General features: G+C 53.3%; 5 protein-coding genes across 5 annotated transcripts; 3 read left to right on the forward strand and 2 right to left on the reverse strand.

Annotated features, from left to right (window-relative positions):
• Positions 1 to 214: 214 nt before the first annotated feature.
• On the forward strand, positions 215 to 2,534 carry BP01DRAFT_300360 (fungal specific transcription factor domain-containing protein; the record flags this gene model as incomplete). Its single annotated transcript, XM_025571985.1, has 6 exons — positions 215 to 416; positions 469 to 653; positions 711 to 784; positions 839 to 1,367; positions 1,433 to 2,149; positions 2,367 to 2,534. The coding sequence occupies 6 exons, from the start codon at positions 215 to 217 to the stop codon at positions 2,532 to 2,534; spliced, it is 1,875 nt and encodes a 624-aa protein (XP_025429646.1).
• Positions 2,535 to 4,584: 2,050 nt separating this feature from the next.
• On the forward strand, positions 4,585 to 13,556 carry BP01DRAFT_384323 (putative polyketide synthase; the record flags this gene model as incomplete). Its single annotated transcript, XM_025577495.1, has 5 exons — positions 4,585 to 5,220; positions 5,281 to 12,334; positions 12,683 to 12,761; positions 12,829 to 12,954; positions 12,998 to 13,556. 5 exons carry the CDS (start codon positions 4,585 to 4,587, stop codon positions 13,554 to 13,556), a joined length of 8,454 nt encoding a protein of 2,817 aa, XP_025429647.1.
• A 204-nt stretch (positions 13,557 to 13,760) lies between these two features.
• Positions 13,761 to 15,243, forward strand: BP01DRAFT_384324 (fungal specific transcription factor domain-containing protein; the record flags this gene model as incomplete). The annotated part of the gene is made up of 3 exons (XM_025577496.1): positions 13,761 to 14,955; positions 15,015 to 15,095; positions 15,197 to 15,243. The coding sequence occupies 3 exons, from the start codon at positions 13,761 to 13,763 to the stop codon at positions 15,241 to 15,243; spliced, it is 1,323 nt and encodes a 440-aa protein (XP_025429648.1).
• Positions 15,244 to 15,347: 104 nt separating this feature from the next.
• Positions 15,348 to 16,590, reverse strand: BP01DRAFT_375319 (NAD(P)-dependent alcohol dehydrogenase; the record flags this gene model as incomplete). The annotated part of the gene is made up of 3 exons (XM_025576888.1): positions 15,348 to 16,304; positions 16,371 to 16,496; positions 16,567 to 16,590. 3 exons carry the CDS (start codon positions 16,588 to 16,590, stop codon positions 15,348 to 15,350), a joined length of 1,107 nt encoding a protein of 368 aa, XP_025429649.1.
• A 948-nt stretch (positions 16,591 to 17,538) lies between these two features.
• BP01DRAFT_267094 (uncharacterized protein) lies at positions 17,539 to 17,730 on the reverse strand (the record flags this gene model as incomplete). The annotated part of the gene is made up of 1 exon (XM_025571354.1): positions 17,539 to 17,730. A coding segment is annotated over one exon (192 nt), but the record flags the coding sequence as incomplete, so codon positions are not given.
• Positions 17,731 to 17,942: the final 212 nt, after the last annotated feature.

Raw genomic sequence — 17,942 nt, forward strand, 5'->3', positions numbered from 1 at the left:
GGCTAGTTGGTGCGTGCCGTCGATCCATTGCGCTGGTTTCTTATCACAACCCACTAGTTGTCGGTCCAAGCAAAGAAGACCCGGATTGACGCACCTTCTCGGAAGAGGCCGAGCGCTGTTTTAAGTCCGGACTCGGATACTGTGGAAGTTCACTGCACTTGTACCAGCAGGTGACAGTGAAACTGGTGTGTGTATACTGCTGGTCAGCCCCGACATGGTCACTTCAACGCCTACAATCTCGAGACAACGCCCGGGCTCGGCCTGTGAGGAGTGTCGACGGCGAAAAGTACGTTGTGACCGTCGTCGGCCGCAGTGTCAGGTGTGCTTCGAGACAGGCATCGAGTGCAAAATCAATACCACCAGACTGCCTCGGGGACCTCGCAAGGGCCAGCTGCGCACGCTGCGGACCCGAATCGGTACAGTGTCCCAGCTGTCCGTGCCTGAGACGTGAGGACTGACGCAATACAGCTGCCCTGGAACGCTGCCTCGCCGATCAACATCCCGAGATCAATCATCAGATGGCGAGCCTCTTTGACGGTACCATGCTCGACTGTGACTCGGAGGAGGATCCCTTTCGGGATCTTTCATCGCTGCCGGATGCGATCCCCGTCGCGGTGCCCTCGTCCACTCTCCCAGACCCGGGTTTGGCCACGGTGGAGGAGGTAGACCCATGCGAGAGAGAGACTCAACCCTCCATCCCATCCACAAAGCTGCAATCCCCGCGGACACCCGAGTCCTTACCCCGGACAACGGGCTTGGTCTCGGACCTGATGCGAGCTGAACTGTAGGTTTGTGCTCATGGCGGAAATCAGTTCATTCCTCTCTGACGTGGTGATAGGGACCAGCTCTACTTTGATCGAGTCCACCCATGTGTTCCTATTCTACAGCGCTGGCGCTATCACGTTTGGGCTCGACAACCGAAGAAGACGGATAGTCAGGTTGGTCTGCAATACGCCATGTGGACAGTCGCAGCCGCTCTTTCCGCCCAATTTCAGGCTTTGCGCGATCGACTCTATACCGAGACGCGGCGAATCCTGGATTCTCCCGATCGGCCAGAGAGTATCACCATGGTGGCAGGGCTGGAACAAGCGCAGGCGTGGATTCTCATCGGAATTTACGAATATATGCAACGCTCCCCGCTGCAAGCATGGATGAGCATCGGTAGAAGCTGCCGCCTGGTCCTTGGCATGCGGTTATATGAGCTGGACGACCCGATCAATCCGGTTGCTATGGCTCGGGAACAGGAAGCTCTCCTGGTGGACTGGGTTGGTCTGGAGGAGCAGCGGCGGACGTTCTGGATGGCGTATTCGCTGGATCGGTTGATCAGTTTTCACCACGGGTTGCCTTTTACCCTGCAGGAGCATGTGGTATGTGCATCTGTTCCCCGTGCAACTCCTGCTGCAAAGTTACTCTATTGACAGCCGACCACCAGATCACCACCCGGCTTCCCAGCCCGGAAGAAGAATTCCAGTCAGGGCAACCAACCCTAACGGCGTATCTACGAGATCTCATGAGCCCCCATCCACAGCACCCGCCATCGGTGCATCCTTACTCACATCCCGATCCTAACGGTCATGCTCAGCCGCGCCCTCACATCTACATGAATCCGCATTCCCCGACGTCGCCCCCTCACCTGACCCTGGGCTTTCCGTCCGGGGCCCCTCCGACCAACCCTACAGCAACCCCCGTCCTGAATCTAGAGCTCACCCAGGTCACCCTCTCGAATTTCACAGAGTTCATCCTGTTAGCCACCGTCGTTGGGCGTATCATTTCGCACCGCGAATCCCTGGCTATGGAGCAGAATCTGCAGCCGTTCAACCCGCCGCTTTCTCCCACAAGTCCGCACACCCCGATCCCAAACTCCCTCGATGTTTTCTGGACTCGCCATCAGGCTCTGCATGGCCTCCTCAACACCCGGATGCAGTCCCTGGCATCGAATCCCCAAGCCCTGGACGACCCCTTGCTCCTGTTCTCCCGCATTGTCGCGCAGAGCATGGTCTTGTTCCTGCACAGCGTGCTCGAGTCCGTCGCCTGGAGATCGGGTGGGGACCAGCTACTGGGCATCATTGAGTATGAGCGGCTGTGTGTTCTGGCCGCGCACGAGGTTGTAGGATTGGTGAAAATGCAGGGTCAGTTGGGATATTTCAAGGTTAGTCGTCCACTTTTAGTTTCCCCTTGTATCTTCCACATTCGGCGGAAAGATGTATCGTTGGATGCTCCTGGTCTGCCCCCTCCCGGGAGCCTTTCACGTGGATATATCTTGTTCTTCGCCATGAAAGGGAGTGTGCATCTGATGGCTACAATCTTTACCACCGAATCTTCGAAGTCCTGTGCGCATATTCATGCTAACGTGATGCGCCATCCAGGTTCACCCTCTCGCACCCATACCCCTTATGATGTGCACTGAATTTCTCACCGCCCATGCATATCTTGATCCTTCGTTCGAGGTCATGTTGCATGAGCTGCTGGAGTGCTTTGGAGATTTAGAGAGAGTGAAGAATCCCGTGCAGAGCCCGGCCTCGTCGGGAGTATGATCACCGAGATTCTGCACCGTGGCGGCCAACGTTGTTTCGAGGATTGTGTGTCTTGCGGCTCGAGTGGGTTTGGCGATGTCAGAGGGAGGGCTATGGATCAGGACGAGGCAATGCTTATGATATGTATTTTCTTCTGAACGATAGGGTTTTGTGGCTTCGCCTGGGTTCAGGTTTCGTTCATCCTGTGCAGGCTCATGGGATCGAACTTCGAATGTGGTTTGAATGGAGCTCGTTAAAGGCTACTCGGGCCTGGTGATCTTCTATAGTACCAGAGGGTTCATAATAAGGGCAGGAACCCAGAAAGGAGATAGATAACCCCGGGCTTATAAGCAGTGAATGTTATAGTTCAACCTGATCTGACGGGAGGAGTAAACTGTAGCAGTGCAGTCGTGTGCATAAAAAGTCGAAATCTTACGATATCTCCTCCTAATCTCCATCCATAACTCCAGGCCAGTTGCATGGAACGATCAGCCACTACGAAACCACAAACACCCCCCTCTTTCTCCCAGGACGCTCCAAACTCCGCCGCTTCAGCCCGGAATGTACCAACTCCGAACAGCCTCATCAAGTTGCCTTTTGGACCTCGTTCGGTAAAAGAATGGGAGGGGATTAACCAACCAACCAAGCAGCCTTTCATTCTCCTCCTCTTTCCGGTTCCGAGTCTTCTCCAAAACCACAATCCAAAGCCCAAATGCAAACCCCCAGGAGCAAAACCCTTGAGAGAAAAGAAGAAACCCCCCACCCAGACGAGTCCGAAACCGAACTCCCTTTCGTGTGCAACCATCTTACGGTTGGGCTTTTTGGATACCACCGCTCCCTTCGCCCCTTACTTTTACTGTACTGTACTTGCGATTGTTGTAGGCCGAGTAGATAGCCCGAGGGATTTACTCCGGCCGGTTGATATTTTTCTGATCTTCCAAGAAAGTGGTTTGGATTTTGATAAAAGCTGGTTTTCTGGATGGGAGATTTCTCTAACTTTTGCTTTTTTATCCTAGTTCTGTCTGGGGTAACGTTCAAGTGGAAAGATTGGGGGGAAATGCTCCGAGAGATATTTTCAAGTCCGATAGGTAAGTTAGTCAGTCAGTCTTGTCAAGGGAAAAGCAACGTAAATAACTCATGCCATGCCATGTCTGTCATGTCAGCATTTCCCTTCTCAATCTTTCCGTTAAAAATGCTGCGAGGGGTTTTTGTTAGCTGGTTGGTTGAATTACGGATTTGATGTGGGTTTTTGTCTGTTAGAGGTGGATGGTGATGGGTGGTGTTGTTGTGTGTATGTGTATGTGTGAGTGGATGGGGATGCGTGCCGTGTGTAACTATAGCCCTAGCCTAACATCCCACATCCCCCTCGCGCCCACCTGTCAAGTCACCATGGTAGTAAGCATCGTATATGTCTCATGGAGCAGACTGCTAGGGTCGACAGATTCGTAAGGCTTGTGGGACCGTGCTCTACTCGACATACGACCGCCGGGACCCTGACACCGAAGGAGTTCGCCTGTCGGGTGGCTTTGTTTCCGGTGGGTGGTGCATTAAAACCTGCTGTTGGGCACTAGAGGAGGTAGCCTTTTTTTTTTCTAATGCAGATGCAAAATTGTTCCCTGTCTCTGTCTGTGTTCTCTGTTAGCAAGCAAACAAGACAAGACACGCCTCTCGGGTCATTTGTTCTCTCTCTCTCTCTCTCTCTCGCTCTCTCCGTCACTGTCTGTCCGGTGAGATTGATGTTGGGATTATAGACTACGGATTTTTTTGGGTCTTTAATTCCGCTTATCTCCTTTGCGGGGGGAACGGGAGGATATCTCCGGTTGTGTGAAGATCATTTGGAAGGGTTCCATTTGGCGTGTCCCGGAAGTTTGCTTCCTGCTTCTTACCTCATCAGCAGCGCGAAATTGTGGTTGTTGGACCGATACGCTTGGCCATCCATACTTGGTATTGGCTTTGCTGGGTATCTCAAGTGGGGTTGTGTTTGCCCTGGTCTGGTCTGGTCTTGTTGCTGGGCTTGCTGGCTTGCTTGCTTGCTTGTTGAGGTTGCTTGTATACACCCCATCAGACACCCATGGCCAGTCAGCTCTCGCCTCCACCAGGAGGTAAGACAGTCCTGTTGTTCGGCTGTCAAGCCATCCAATTCGATGCCAACGACTTCTGCCACCTCCGGCAGGTCATCCTGGATACGCCCGACAACCACTGGGTGCTGGATGTGCTGGCCGAGCTGCCCGTATACTGGCGCACTGCCATCAAGTTCCTGCCGGCGCTGCAGGCGCTTCCCGGCGAGCAACAGCTGCGGGATCTGAACCAGTGGATTCGGTCCGGGAAAGTCGCCGATCATCATTTCCCGCTGCCATACCTCCAGCATGCCCCGCTACTGATGATCACTCATCTGCTCCAGTTCGCGCGCTACCTGCAGCTGACCCACCCAGATTATGTTGCGCATGGCGTCGTGGACACCGAGACGAGCCCGGTGGTCGAGATCGTGGGGTTTTCTTTCGGCTTTCTCAGCGCGGCTGTTGCGTCGGCGGTCACGAATCGAAGTCGGTTGCAGGAATATGGAGCCGCGGGAATCCGGCTGGCTTTGCTGCTGGGAGCGCTGGGCGATGCACAGGAGATTCGAGAGAAATATACCTCCTTGACAACGGTGTGGAAGAAGCCGGAACTAGAAGGGAGTTTGTCAAAGGTGCTAGAGGAGCACCCAGAGGTACCACAAAATGGGCTCTTCATCGCTCCATTGGATCTTGACACTAATCCGAGTCTGTAGGCGTACATTACGGTCCGATATGATGCGAATCGTGCCACTATTATGACGCCGAGGAGCAGCCTCGGCCGGTTGCAGCAATCCCTACAGGCGGCTGGATTCTCCGCATATCATATCAACTTCAATGGGCGCTATCATTGGCCGGGACACCAGAAGCTCTTGCATGGGCTGTTCCAAATGTGCGACGCGGATGTGGCGCTGCAGCTCCCAGATGCCTCGCAGTTACCGCGGCACACGTGGACCAACATCACCAATGAACCGATCTATGAGGGACCTCTGCACCAGTTGGTGCTGCGCTCCATCTTGGCGCAGCAATGCCAGTGGGGCCCGACTTTCGCAGCCGTCCACGGATCCCAGCTGGAAAATACGCAGTCCATAGTGGTGGAATTTGGGTCGGAGCGCTGCGTTCCCCCTTCGTTTTTGCGCACGCTCGGGAGCCGTGTGGTGCATTATGGCGATCTGAGCTTGGATTTCCAGTCGCGCGTTTCGTCGCTTCGCTCGGCACCGACAATCTACGACGATGACATTGCTGTAGTGGGTATGGCCTGCCGGGTGGCTGGCGCAGACGATCTGGAGGAATTCTGGAAGATTTTGTGTTCGGGCGAATCGCAGCACAGGGAGATGCCACCAGAGCGATACAAAGGTTATGAGACGCCGTGGAGGCCGGGCGCGATTCGTCCTTGGTGGGGTAATTTTGTGAGCGATATCGATGCCTTTGACCACAAATTCTTCAAAAAGGTGCCGAGAGAAGTCATGTCCCAGGATCCACAACAACGTTTGTTCTTGCAAGTGGCATATCAGGCTTTGCAGCAAGCGGGTTATTTCCACAAAAAAATCACGAGCAAGGACATTGGGTGCTATGTGACCTGCTGCACTGTGGACTATGAACATAATGTGAACTGCCACGCTGCCAGCGCCTATGCTGCCACTGGCCTGCTACGAAGCTTTCTGGCTGGGAAGGTGAGCCATTACTTCGGATGGCACGGACCGGCGCTTTGCATCGACACGGCATGTTCCGGTTCTGCCGTTGCGCTGCACCATGCCTGCCGGGCAATTCTTCAGGGAGACTGTAAGGCTGCCTTGGTCGGAGGCGCCAACGCGATTACCAGTCCACTGGCGTATGACAATCTCAATGGAGCGTCCTTCGTCTCTCCCACTGGACCCTGCAAGCCATTCGATGAAAAAGCAGATGGTTATTGCCGTGGAGAGGGCTTTGCCGCCATCTTCATCAAAAGGATGTCCGACGCACTGGCTGATGGGGACACCATTTTGGGCACTATCGCCGCCACAGCAGTAGAGCAAAACGACAACTGCACCCCTCTGGTCGTCCCTCACGCGCCGTCGCTGGCAGGCTTATTCGACAAAGTCATTCGTCAGTCTCACATCCGCCCGCATGAAATCTCGGTAGTAGAAGCTCATGGCACCGGAACACAAGCTGGCGACCCGGCTGAATATAGTAGCGTCAGGCAGGTGATGGGTGGTCCACAACGAGCAGTCCCGCTGACATTGGGATCAGTCAAAGGTCTGGTTGGTCATACTGAAGCGGTCTCTGGCATGGTGGCGCTGGTCAAAGTGCTCCTGATGATAAACGAGGGAAAACTCCCACCGCAACCCAATTTCAGTACCTTGAACCCGCACATTCAGGCGGCCGCCGACGACCAGATCGAGATCACCACCAAACTAAAACCATGGCAAACTGACTTCCGAGCAGCGCTGATAAACAACTATGGTGCGTGCGGATCTAACGCGTCCATGGTGGTCACCCAGCCACCTGGTTTTCGATCCCGTCGCAGTGCCTCCGCGATTCATCTCCCAGACATCTCCCTCCCCTTTCGATTTTGTGCTTTGGACGAGCACCGTCTGCGTGATTATGCACGAAAGTTCTACTGTCTTTTGCAACGCCAGATCGTATCTACCAACCATCTTGCGTCTCTGGCTAATATATCATTCAATGTTGCTCGGCAATCTAGCCCGATGCTCGATAAGCACCTCATCTTCAGCTGTAGCTCACTGAAAGAGCTCGAGTCGAAACTGCTTTCCTTTATTGACGGAGACGAGAGCCGCACCATTCAGATGCGTAAGTCTGCTCGTCCCGTGGTATTGTGTTTCGGTGGCCAGGTGTCAACATCGGTCGGTCTGGATCGCACCGTATACGACACCATGAGTATCTTGCGCAAGCATCTCGACGAATGCAGCAAGATACTGGAATCGCTTGGATATGAGGGTCTCTATCCCAGTATCTTCGAATCGACCCCAGTTACCGATCAGGTCAAGCTCCAGACACAACTATTCGCTTTGCAGTATGCCAGCGCTCGATCGTGGATGGACTGTGGCCTCTCAGTAACTGCCGTCGTGGGCCATAGCTTTGGAGAATTGACGGCGCTCTGCATTTCGGAGGTACTGTGCCTGGAGGACGCGCTCATTCTGGTCGCTAGGCGGGCGACTTTGATTCGCGATAAATGGGGAACAAACCCCGGGGCCATGATGGCCGTCGAAGGCGAGCTTCAGGAAATCGAGCATCTGCTAGCCGAGGCCGCAGTGTCTGTCCCTACGGGCACATCTCCTGCTAGTATCGCATGTTTCAACAGCCCACGTAGCTATACGTTAGCCGGTGCGACCGAAGCAATGAGCGCAGTGCGTGTGCTGCTTTCGACGCAGCCCGAATTTTCTCGGCTCAAATATAAGAGTCTGGATGTGACGAATGCTTTCCACTCGTCTTTGATTGATCCCCTCATTCCAGAATTAATGAGGACGACCAATGGATTGACATTCCGCGAGCCAATCCTGCATCTAGAGCGGGCGACTCAGGATCCATGCACCGGTGTACCTTCCCCGACGATTGTGGCTGAGCATCTCAGGCAGCCAGTGTACTTTACACAAGCTATTGCGCGCCTCGCAGAGAAATACAAGTCATGTATTTGGCTCGAGGCCGGTTCCAGTTCAACAATCACGGTGATGGCCAGTCGAGCGCTAGGATCAAGTGCTGCCGCAAACCACCGGTTCCAAGCCGTCAACATCACAACCCAGAACGGAGTCCAAAGCTTGACAGATAACACGATCGCTCTTTGGAAAGAAGGGGTCTCGGTATCATATTGGGCACACCATTCATCTCAGACACCCGAGTATGACTTTATCTTTCTTCCGCCATACCAATTCGAGAAAAGCAGGCACTGGATGGAAAACAAGCCCTTGCCCACATCTAGTCCCATGAATGCTCCCGAAGTAAAAGAAGAAAGGCCACAATTCCGGTTCCTGGGATACCAAGACGCAGCGAAGAGAGTCGCTAAGTTCTCCATCGACACCACGCATCCCAGCTATCGCGAAGCTGTGTCGGGACATATCGGTGCCCAAACGGCGCCTCTTGCACCGGCTTCTTTCATGCTCGATAGCGTTGTTGAAGCGCTGCGAAGCTTGCCAGAGGGCAAAGACAGAGTCCCGCAAGTCAAAAATGTCACCAGTGATGCACCACTAGGGCTAGACGAAAGACAAAATGTCCACATCACCCTGACCGCTCAGAGCACTGACAAGAGGGTCTGGGACATGGAATACACTAGCGAGGATCCTGAGAAAGGTGCACGGTCCCGGGTATTACATTGCGCTGCCCGGATCAAGATGTTCAAGGCAGATGATCCCACGCTCCAAGGCGAGTTCTCGCGCTATGGTCGCTTGGTCAGTCATCGTCGATGCCGTGAGCTTCTCGATAGCTCCGATGTGGACGATATTCTGCAAGGGCGGAATGTTTACCGGGCGTTTTCCGAGGTCGTGGATTACGCCGAGCCTTACCGCGGTGTGCATAAGTTGGTGGGTAAAGGCAATCAGTCAGCCGGTCGAGTCGTCAAGAAGTACTCAGGAAGGACCTGGGCGGACACGTTTTTGTGTGACTCATTCAGCCAAGTCGGTGGATTCTGGATTAATTGTATGACGGATCGTTCAGCGTCGCAAATCTACATCGCCAGCGGTATGGAGCTGTGGATGCGAACGCCATTGTATGCTGACCCAGAAACGCCACGCCCTGAGACTTGGGACGTGTTGGCGACACATGAACGGGGAGATGGTTTCTACACCAGTGACATCTTTGTTTTCGATTCGGAAAAAGGTCAACTGGTAGAAACATTCATTGGCATGAAATATTCCTGTGTCCCGAAGGCAGTCTTCAGCAAGATCCTCAGCAAGTTGGGCTCGAGTGCCACTCCTCAACGTGCTCAAGGCGCAGTTACGACAAAAGCAGACTCAGCACCGAAGGTGACTACGAGTGAGGCCGTGTCAAAACCAAAACCATCCAAGGGACAGGCTTCTAATCTGGTCGTACGCATCAAAGGTGTAGTTGCTGACTTCTGCGCCGTGGATCCGAGCGAGATACACGACGACGGCAATATGGCTGATGCAGGCGTCGATTCTTTAATGGCCATGGAGTTGGCACGAGAAATGGAGGAAGTCTTCAAGTGTACTTTGCCAGCAACCGACTTAGTGGAGGCAGAGACATTCCGAGACCTAGTGCGAGCGGTGCAGAATGCCATAGGAATCGAACCGGATGAGGCGGCGTTCGACGAGGATCAGAGTAGCGACAGCGGAACTGCTTCTTATACCGAGTGTGACTCCGAGTCAGATGCTATTGATGCCGCCACCACTGAATCTGTAACTAGCATGAGCACCGACACGCCCGAGCTGCATCTACCACATGACCTGATCCTTGATGCTTTCGCTGAGACCAAAGCCCTGACCGACAAGTTTGTCTCCGAAAACCACTGCAGTGGGCGTGTGCTTAGCTTCAATCCGGTTCAAATGCAGCTGTGTGTGACCATGACTTTGGAAGCATTCGAGGAGCTGGGGTCACCCATCCGAAGTGCACGGCCAGGTCAGCGGCTGGAGCGGATCAAGTTTGATGCACAGCACGAGGAGTTAGTGCAATACCTCTATCGCCGACTAGAGGAGGCTCGCCTGGTGCAGCTGAATGACGGGGCTATCGTCCGTACAAGCTTGGAGTGGACCACGATGTCCAGTACTGCCATTCTTGAAGAGATCGGTCGTACCTACCCAGAGTTCGTCGGCGCCAGCAAGCTTGCCTTTTATACGGGCAACAAATTAGCCTCAGTGTTGCGCGGTGAAAGAGATGGTCTACAGCTGATTTTCGGCACGAAAGAGGGCCAGGAGCTCGTCTCGTGGATGTACGGTGACGAATCGCACAATGTCAGCGGGTATAAGCAAATGCTGGATTTCCTCCAGCGGCTCGTACAGAAGCTTGGTAGCCGTCCAGGGACAGGTCCTCTGAAAATCCTTGAAATGGGTGCCGGTACCGGCGGAGGAACCAAATGGTTTCTGCCCACGTTGGCCAAACTTGGGATACCTATTGAATATACCTTCACTGACATCTCGCCTGCCTTTCTGGCACAGGCTCGTCGGCGCTTCAAAGAATATCCCTTTGTGCAATACCGCGTGCATGACATTGAGAAGCCCCCAGCAGATGATCTAGTGGGCACCCAGCATGTCATCATCGCTAGTAATGCGGTACATGCAACGTCAAATCTACAGATCTCGACCGGAAATATGCGTCGAGCATTACGTCCTGACGGGGTGGTTATGATGCTCGAGATGACTCGGCCCCAATTCGCAATTGACATTGTTTTCGGACTCTTTCGTGGCTGGTGGGTATTCAATGACGGGCGAACTCATGCCATCACTAGCGAACACCGTTGGGAAGCCGACCTTCATGCCGTTGGTTACGGTCACGTTGACTGGACAGATGGTCATTCAGCTGAAGCGAGCATCCAACGAGTGATATTTGCTACTTCTACTGGAGAGCAACGCGGACGGCTTCCTCTGGGGCCATATTTGTCTCATGTGAGCCTCCTTGCCAGTGTTGACAACGTTGCTCGAAATCAGGCGACTGACAAGTATATTCGTCGCAGTATTGAAGGCTTCACTGAACCCCTAGCGGTCGTAACTCCCGTGATTGGACCAGTCGCCGTGCTTGTTACGGGAGCGACAGGGAGCTTGGGTAGTCACCTAGTTGCACACTTGGTGCAACTGCAGAATGTTAGTCGGGTTATCTGCCTCAACCGACGAGGAAAAAAGGATCCATTTCAGCGACAACAGAGGGCCTTTGCGGAGCGGCGTCTCGACCTAACACCTCAGGAGTTTGATAAACTCACGGTGATCGAGACAGATATGGGAGAAAAACAGCTTGGTCTATCAGAGAAACAATACCACTTTGTACAGACGAGTGTCACGCATATTATCCACAATGCTTGGCCGATGAATGGCGCCCGTGGCCTGGCCGGGTTCGACTCTCAATTTCAGACCATGCGGAATCTGGTTGAACTCGCGCGCGATATCGCATCGGTCCGGCCAACAAAAGAGCGAGTTGGTTTCCAGTTCATATCCTCTATTGGTACAGTCGGATTTCGCCCTCTGGTGACGGGAGAACCAGAGGTCCCAGAAGATCGAACCGTGATTGACTGGGTATTGGCTAATGGATATGGCGAAGCCAAATTCGTCTGCGAGCGGACACTACATCATACCTTGATGAAGTATCCAAAGCGGTTTAATGCCATGATTGTACGACCTGGTCAAATCGCAGGCTCATCGCTGAGCGGGTACTGGAATAGTGCGGAGCATCTACCCGCTTTGCTCAAATCGGCGCAAGCAATCAAGGCATTGCCTGATTTTGGAGGAGTGTTATCCTGGACGCCAGTCAACGTCGTGGCAGCCACTCTGAGCGAGCTCCTGTTTACCGAAGAAGCCCATTCTGTCTACCATGTTGACAATGCGGCTCGTCAACCGTGGCGGGAGATGATGCCCATCCTCGCGCAAGAACTGGGGATCCCTAAGAATAATTTACTGCCTTTTCCCGAGTGGATCCAACGTGTCCAGACTTTCGAGGGTCCCCGCGAGGACAATCCGGCTGGAGTGATGGCAGACTGGCTGGCTAATAACTTTGAGCGCATGTCTTGTGGGGGTTTGTTGCTGGCGACAGCGCGTGCCCAACAAGACGCGTCCACGCTGCAGAGCCTAGGCCCTGTTGATCGGGAGACAGTGCGCGGATACGTGCAGTATTGGCGTCAGACAGGATTCTTAAAATAGAAAGAAAGTTGGGATGGCGGTTTTGTGGTGTCAGCACTTTATTATCATAGTTTTTTAGATGTACGAGCAAATAGATAGATGTCAATGATATCTCGAACAGCGGGGAGGAACGAGGAACGCGGGGAGGCATGACCGCCTCTGTCACCGCCGCAATGTTTCCCTCCGCCCGAATTATTTTGCCTTTAATCCTGCCTGAGTGCAAGTGAATCTTCCGCCGGAACCTGTACCTTAGCATGGAAGAAGAACAGACGGAAGAACACACAGAATCCTCGGTGGCAGACTCGTCGGTCTCGCCATTTCCAGCATCACTAATTTCCAGTTCTAGACGATCACGATTGGCGCCTTCAGTACTGCCTACTCGTGTCAGCAGTGCCTGTGAAAGATGCCGTCTCCACAAATCCCGGGTAAGCATCACTGCAGCATCTTGCCGCTCCGGCATGTTGCATAGACCGACTGATTAACTAACTACAGTGTGATCCATATCGTCCCTGCTCGCTGTGTGTACGAGCCAACGTTGAATGCCGTCAACGTCCCGCGATCCAGCGTCAGACCCGAAACGTTTCAACGTAAGCTTCTGCTCGTAGGACCATGGAAGAAGTGCGGCTGTCTAGTAGTCTAAAGCTGACCGCATGAACTCTAGACCTAGACGCAGATTACCTAGTACTCATGGGAGAACATCTCGTCGCCAGCGACAAGCAGGCAAGCCTCGAGGCCAGAAGTCGTTGGAGAATGCGACCGTTGGAAACAGTGTTCCGACTACCACGCCGCTGAGCAGGTCGACGGACAACCGCGCCCCATACAACCCCAGGGCTTCTTCCATTGAACCGGGAGAGGCCGAATCTGCTATGGGGATTGCTCGCAAGATCTGTGAGCTCGGCAGCCAGCACTTGGACGAACAAAATACCTCGGCCATTCCTGGCTACTCTGGCAGTGAATGCGTCCTGCCTGTCCCTGGCACTGCCGCAAATCGTCAACCTATTTCCGCCATCCTAGGTCAACCGTTTCCTGAGCCCGAGGTCATGTATAGCTTGTTGGATGAATACTTTGACGCGGTTCATTGGTTTTCTCTAGTAATCTATGAGCCTAAGTTTCGGCGGAAGCTTCGAACCGTCGCCGATGGTTGCGCGGATCCCACTCAGCGGCCCTTCCTCTTATTACTAGCAGTCGTACTTGGCATGGCAGCCTGGTATCGGGCATAACGTACTCGTCAAAGTACAGCTACAGCCGAGGAAAACTGGGCAGACTGGAGTGTCATTCTTTTGCGCCTGGTGGAAACTAATCTGGTAGATTTGATGGACCAGCCTTCGGTCCCCGCGATACAGACCTGTATTCTTTTCGGTTCTCACCACGTTTATCACGGGCGCCCGAATCTGTCATTTACTTTGCTTGGAGCGACTATCCAAATGGCGCATGCGATTGGCATGCAACGGGAGCTTCGGCGGGGAGACGTTGACGACATCGAAGAACGCAAGCGAGTATGGTGGACAATCTACACATGGGATCGATTCGCGTCTATAACCTACGGCACACCATTAGGCATCAATGACAAGGACTGCAATTTAGGCATGCCCGCAGACATTTACGAAAATCCCTCATTCAGTGTCCCGGGCTCTGAGCGTTCGGTGTCTGTCTGCTATTCGCCTTACCAACGAGAACTGAACCGTTTGTATCTCATTGCCTCCCCGGCGCTGGAGATCATCTTCGGCTCCCGCACTTCAAGGACGTCTCAAGACCTGGTTCGCGATTGTTTTGTGACTCTGGTGCAGGAGACTTCAGAAAAGCTCCATTCATGGCGACACTGCCTGCCGAGCCATTTGATCCTCGATCTTCAGCAGGACTTCTGCGCTAGCGGTGAACAGAGCTCCAAAGCCTACGCTCTACAAGCCCTTTCGCTTCACCTGACGTATGACAATATCTTGATCGTCCTTTACCGTCCTTTGATCTCAAGGCAGGTAGATCATCTCTGGATGAGCAATTTGTCACCGGGGATTGAAGATCTCTGTTCAAACTCCTTTGCATCAGCAGCCGCACCAAACTCACACAGAAGAACTCCTATATTGGCCAGCACAGCCAATTCAGACTTGTGGATGAAAGCCGCCATTCGGACATCAAGAATAACCGAGCTGCCAGTGCTTGCCCAACTTGCGACCGACAGTCATTTGGTCGCATTTTTAGCCATCAACCTGTTCAATGCCGCTGTCGTCTTGGCCGTAATGGCCATATCAGAGCCACTATCCGATGCAGCTCAAGAGGTCAAGCGTACAATGACCCGCATTCTTCGTCTACAGGAACTGTTGGGAAAGCGCTCCGCTCTCTCTAGGCAGAGTACACAGGTCCTGAAGAAGGTGGTCACTATGCTTCTGCGCCGGGAGTCGGCCGCAATGCTCGCACCTTTTGCGGAAACCAGTACATTTATGGAATATGACACCAATCCGGACCGAAATATGCCAGGTCTGCCTCCCATGTCTGTCGAAGAGACGCTGCGGTTGCCCTTGAAAGCAACTTTGGACATGGTGGATCCCCTGATAGGGAGTCAGGGCAGCTCTAATCTTGGTCGTGCCAGTCGCGTCAATGAAAGTCTGACTTCCGTTCAATATGGTAAGTCAATTCAATTTCCCCTTTGATTTGGTGCCTATACTGAAGCATAAAAATTTCAGTCATGGTTCCTGGCCAGGACTACACTCTACATGTTCCAGTGCTGGGAGAAAATCAGCGCACTCAATTGCCCACTCATACCGGTATGTCACCGACGAATGAGTGGCCGCTCACAGCGCCGAACGACTGGCAACATACCAATGGCCTCACGCCGCCCGGGAAGACGGACATTACAATGATGTAGAGAACGGCTTGTACTGGCTTTGGGATACCACATGGAATGGACTTTGACGAGTTTGGAGTTGGACCTTTGAAATCATTACACGGTGTATCTTTATTACCCAGAATTTGACGGTCGTCACGAAAAGGTATCTTTTGCACGAAACGGTCACTGGTTATGCTGCAACTGAGTTGGCCATTTCTGCTTCCACCCCCGGTCCATATATGACACTTTTTATCCCAACCCTGTTCGCCACATTTTGAAACGCTTCTTCGACCTGCGAAAAGGTATATTCGTTCGTAACTAGACCGTCCAGGTTAACACGCCGGGCGTCGAGCAGTCCTATGGCGGTCTGGAAGTCTCCAGGGCCATAGCGAAAGCTGCCCTTGACTGTGACCTCTTTATCGCAGACTTGGCCAATGGGTAGCGTGACGCTGGGCCGACCTAATCCCACCTGGATGAAAGTGCCTCCTGGCGCGACCGCGTGCAGGCCACAGACAATGCAGGGCTCCGCTCCCGTCGCGTCCAGGATCACGTCCGCTCCGTCTTCCACCCTCGCTGCTCTGAGAAGGTCCACCGCATTGACTTCAGGCGATGCGTCTTGCATCTGGTACGTGTGCGTGGCTCCGTATTTGCTAGCTACCGTAAGTCGACTGGAGACAATATCGACCGCAACGACTGTACTCGCACCAAAGGCACAGGCAACAGCACAACAGAGAAGGCCAACTGGTCCGGCTCCGAAGACAATGACGGACTTGGTTTGCATATCGCCGGCGAGCCGACAAGCATGTACCGCGACACTCAATGGCTCGACTAATGCGCCCTGACTGAGGGAGATGTGAGCGGGCAGCTTGAAGCAGCATTCGGCTGGGACGCGATAGTATGTGCAAAGTGTTCCGTCGATCGGGGGCGTTGCTGCAAAACGCATGTCTCTACAGAGGTTGTAGCGACCTCTGCGACACGCCTGGCATGTATTGCAAGCTACACCGGGCTCTAAGGCGACGCGATCTCCGACTGCGATTCCCTCAGCTTTGCTGCCGCAGGACACCACAACTCCCGTTGACTCATGACCTAGGATGAGTGGCTTTTCTACTACATAGCGACCGATACGTCCGTGCTGCCAGTAGTGAACCTTTTGTAACGAGGCGTTAGCTCTGAATTCCTTTTCCATGTTCCTAGGTTACATGTTGCCACTCACATCGGAGCCGCAAAGCCCGGTTGCGATTATTTTCACGATCACGTCCCTATCGGACTGAATAACTGGCAGCTCCCGGTCTTCATAGTAGAATGAGCCGCCTGGCCTGAGCACGGCCGCTGAGTTTGTCTTCTCAAATTGCAGAATCAGTGAGCCACGGTGTTCAAAGCAGGAATGGAGAAGACTTGGTATGACCTACCTGGGTCGAGTCTGCTGCAATCATTCTATCTGTTCTTGCACAATCTGAGTTCAAGACGAGAAGGATGCATCCATGATTTACCTATCTCGACTGGCTCCTCCTTATCTTATACTCAAGGCGCTGTCAATTCCGGCGGAGGCCAATGAAGCTTCGGTTCCGAGCATACGAACAACAATCTGCAGCGTGGAGTACCGATTCCCCGCATTGATTGACCGTCTTCCCAGTCGGGTCTCCCATTAATCTCAAGGTGTGTCTATCTGTCTCACTGTCGCAAGTTCAACGGGATCCGACCCTCGGGGGTGGGTCCGGAACCGAGCATGGCAGGAGGCATGTCAACTTCCGCCGGAACCGATGCTACTACAGTACAATCGGGCCGAGTCTCTCACTTCCCAATACTAAACTCAGACCAAGATACACCACGATCTGACTCAAAGTGCAGACTTAGTGCCGGATTATTTCTGGGATGTACCAAACCTGCACAAGATCTCCGCACCAATGGTGGGGAAGCAGGGATATGCTGCACACAATGGCCGGGAGTCTTCGTGGAGATTTGAGTGCAACTGTTCGTGCCCAGGTCGAGATTAGCAGTTTGTTGCTGCAAGTCATTCTGCAGCCCAGTGTAGGCACGGAAGCGCTGGTAAGGCATCTTGCACCAGTAGTCAAGTACTGCTAGCAATACTGTCGTCATGCAGGATGTCATTCGACATGACGCTGAGTCCGGTATTGGGACTCGATTTCTGTGATCCTTGAATCGCAAGAGCCATCCTTTGCTGGATTCCTCCTCTCTTCCTCGTCTATACACTCCTACTCCATATCACAATGGATATCCAGAACCATGAATCTACCAACATGATAAACAAAATTTCATTCTCCTAAAACCACACTGACCACCCATAGGATAAGTTCTCTATGCAAACCACCCAACTCATCCTCAGCCCCAACCCATCCACGAACACAAGCCAAAACAGGAACTCATTTAGGATCATGCGCCACCACCTCAATCTCCACCCGCATATCATCCTCCCCGAGCCGGGTGACCCCGAGACACGTCCACAGCGGCTCATGATCGGGCATCCACATCCTGAAGTTGCGCACCATCGCGTCCAGCGCCTCGTTGTTGAGGGGCACGTGGTACGAGCTGACCGGAACACCTGGCTCCAGGCCTTGGGACAGACAGGGCATTCCTACCCTGGCCGGAACATTCGATGCGGTCGCCAATGCGCAACGGCTTGGCTGTAATTGAAGTTTTTTTGGTTGCGCTTGCCGACGCCGTCTTAGGTTAGTAGGTTAGGTGGGACATTGAGTGAAATTGTATCATCTGGATTGCGTGGGGGGGTTGGGCTTTGGTGAGGTTGTAGTGAGAATGGACTGTACTG

This window comes from Aspergillus saccharolyticus (assembly GCF_003184585.1).
Source record: "Aspergillus saccharolyticus JOP 1030-1 unplaced genomic scaffold BP01scaffold_25, whole genome shotgun sequence".
Lineage (NCBI taxonomy): Eukaryota > Fungi > Ascomycota > Eurotiomycetes > Eurotiales > Aspergillaceae > Aspergillus > Aspergillus saccharolyticus.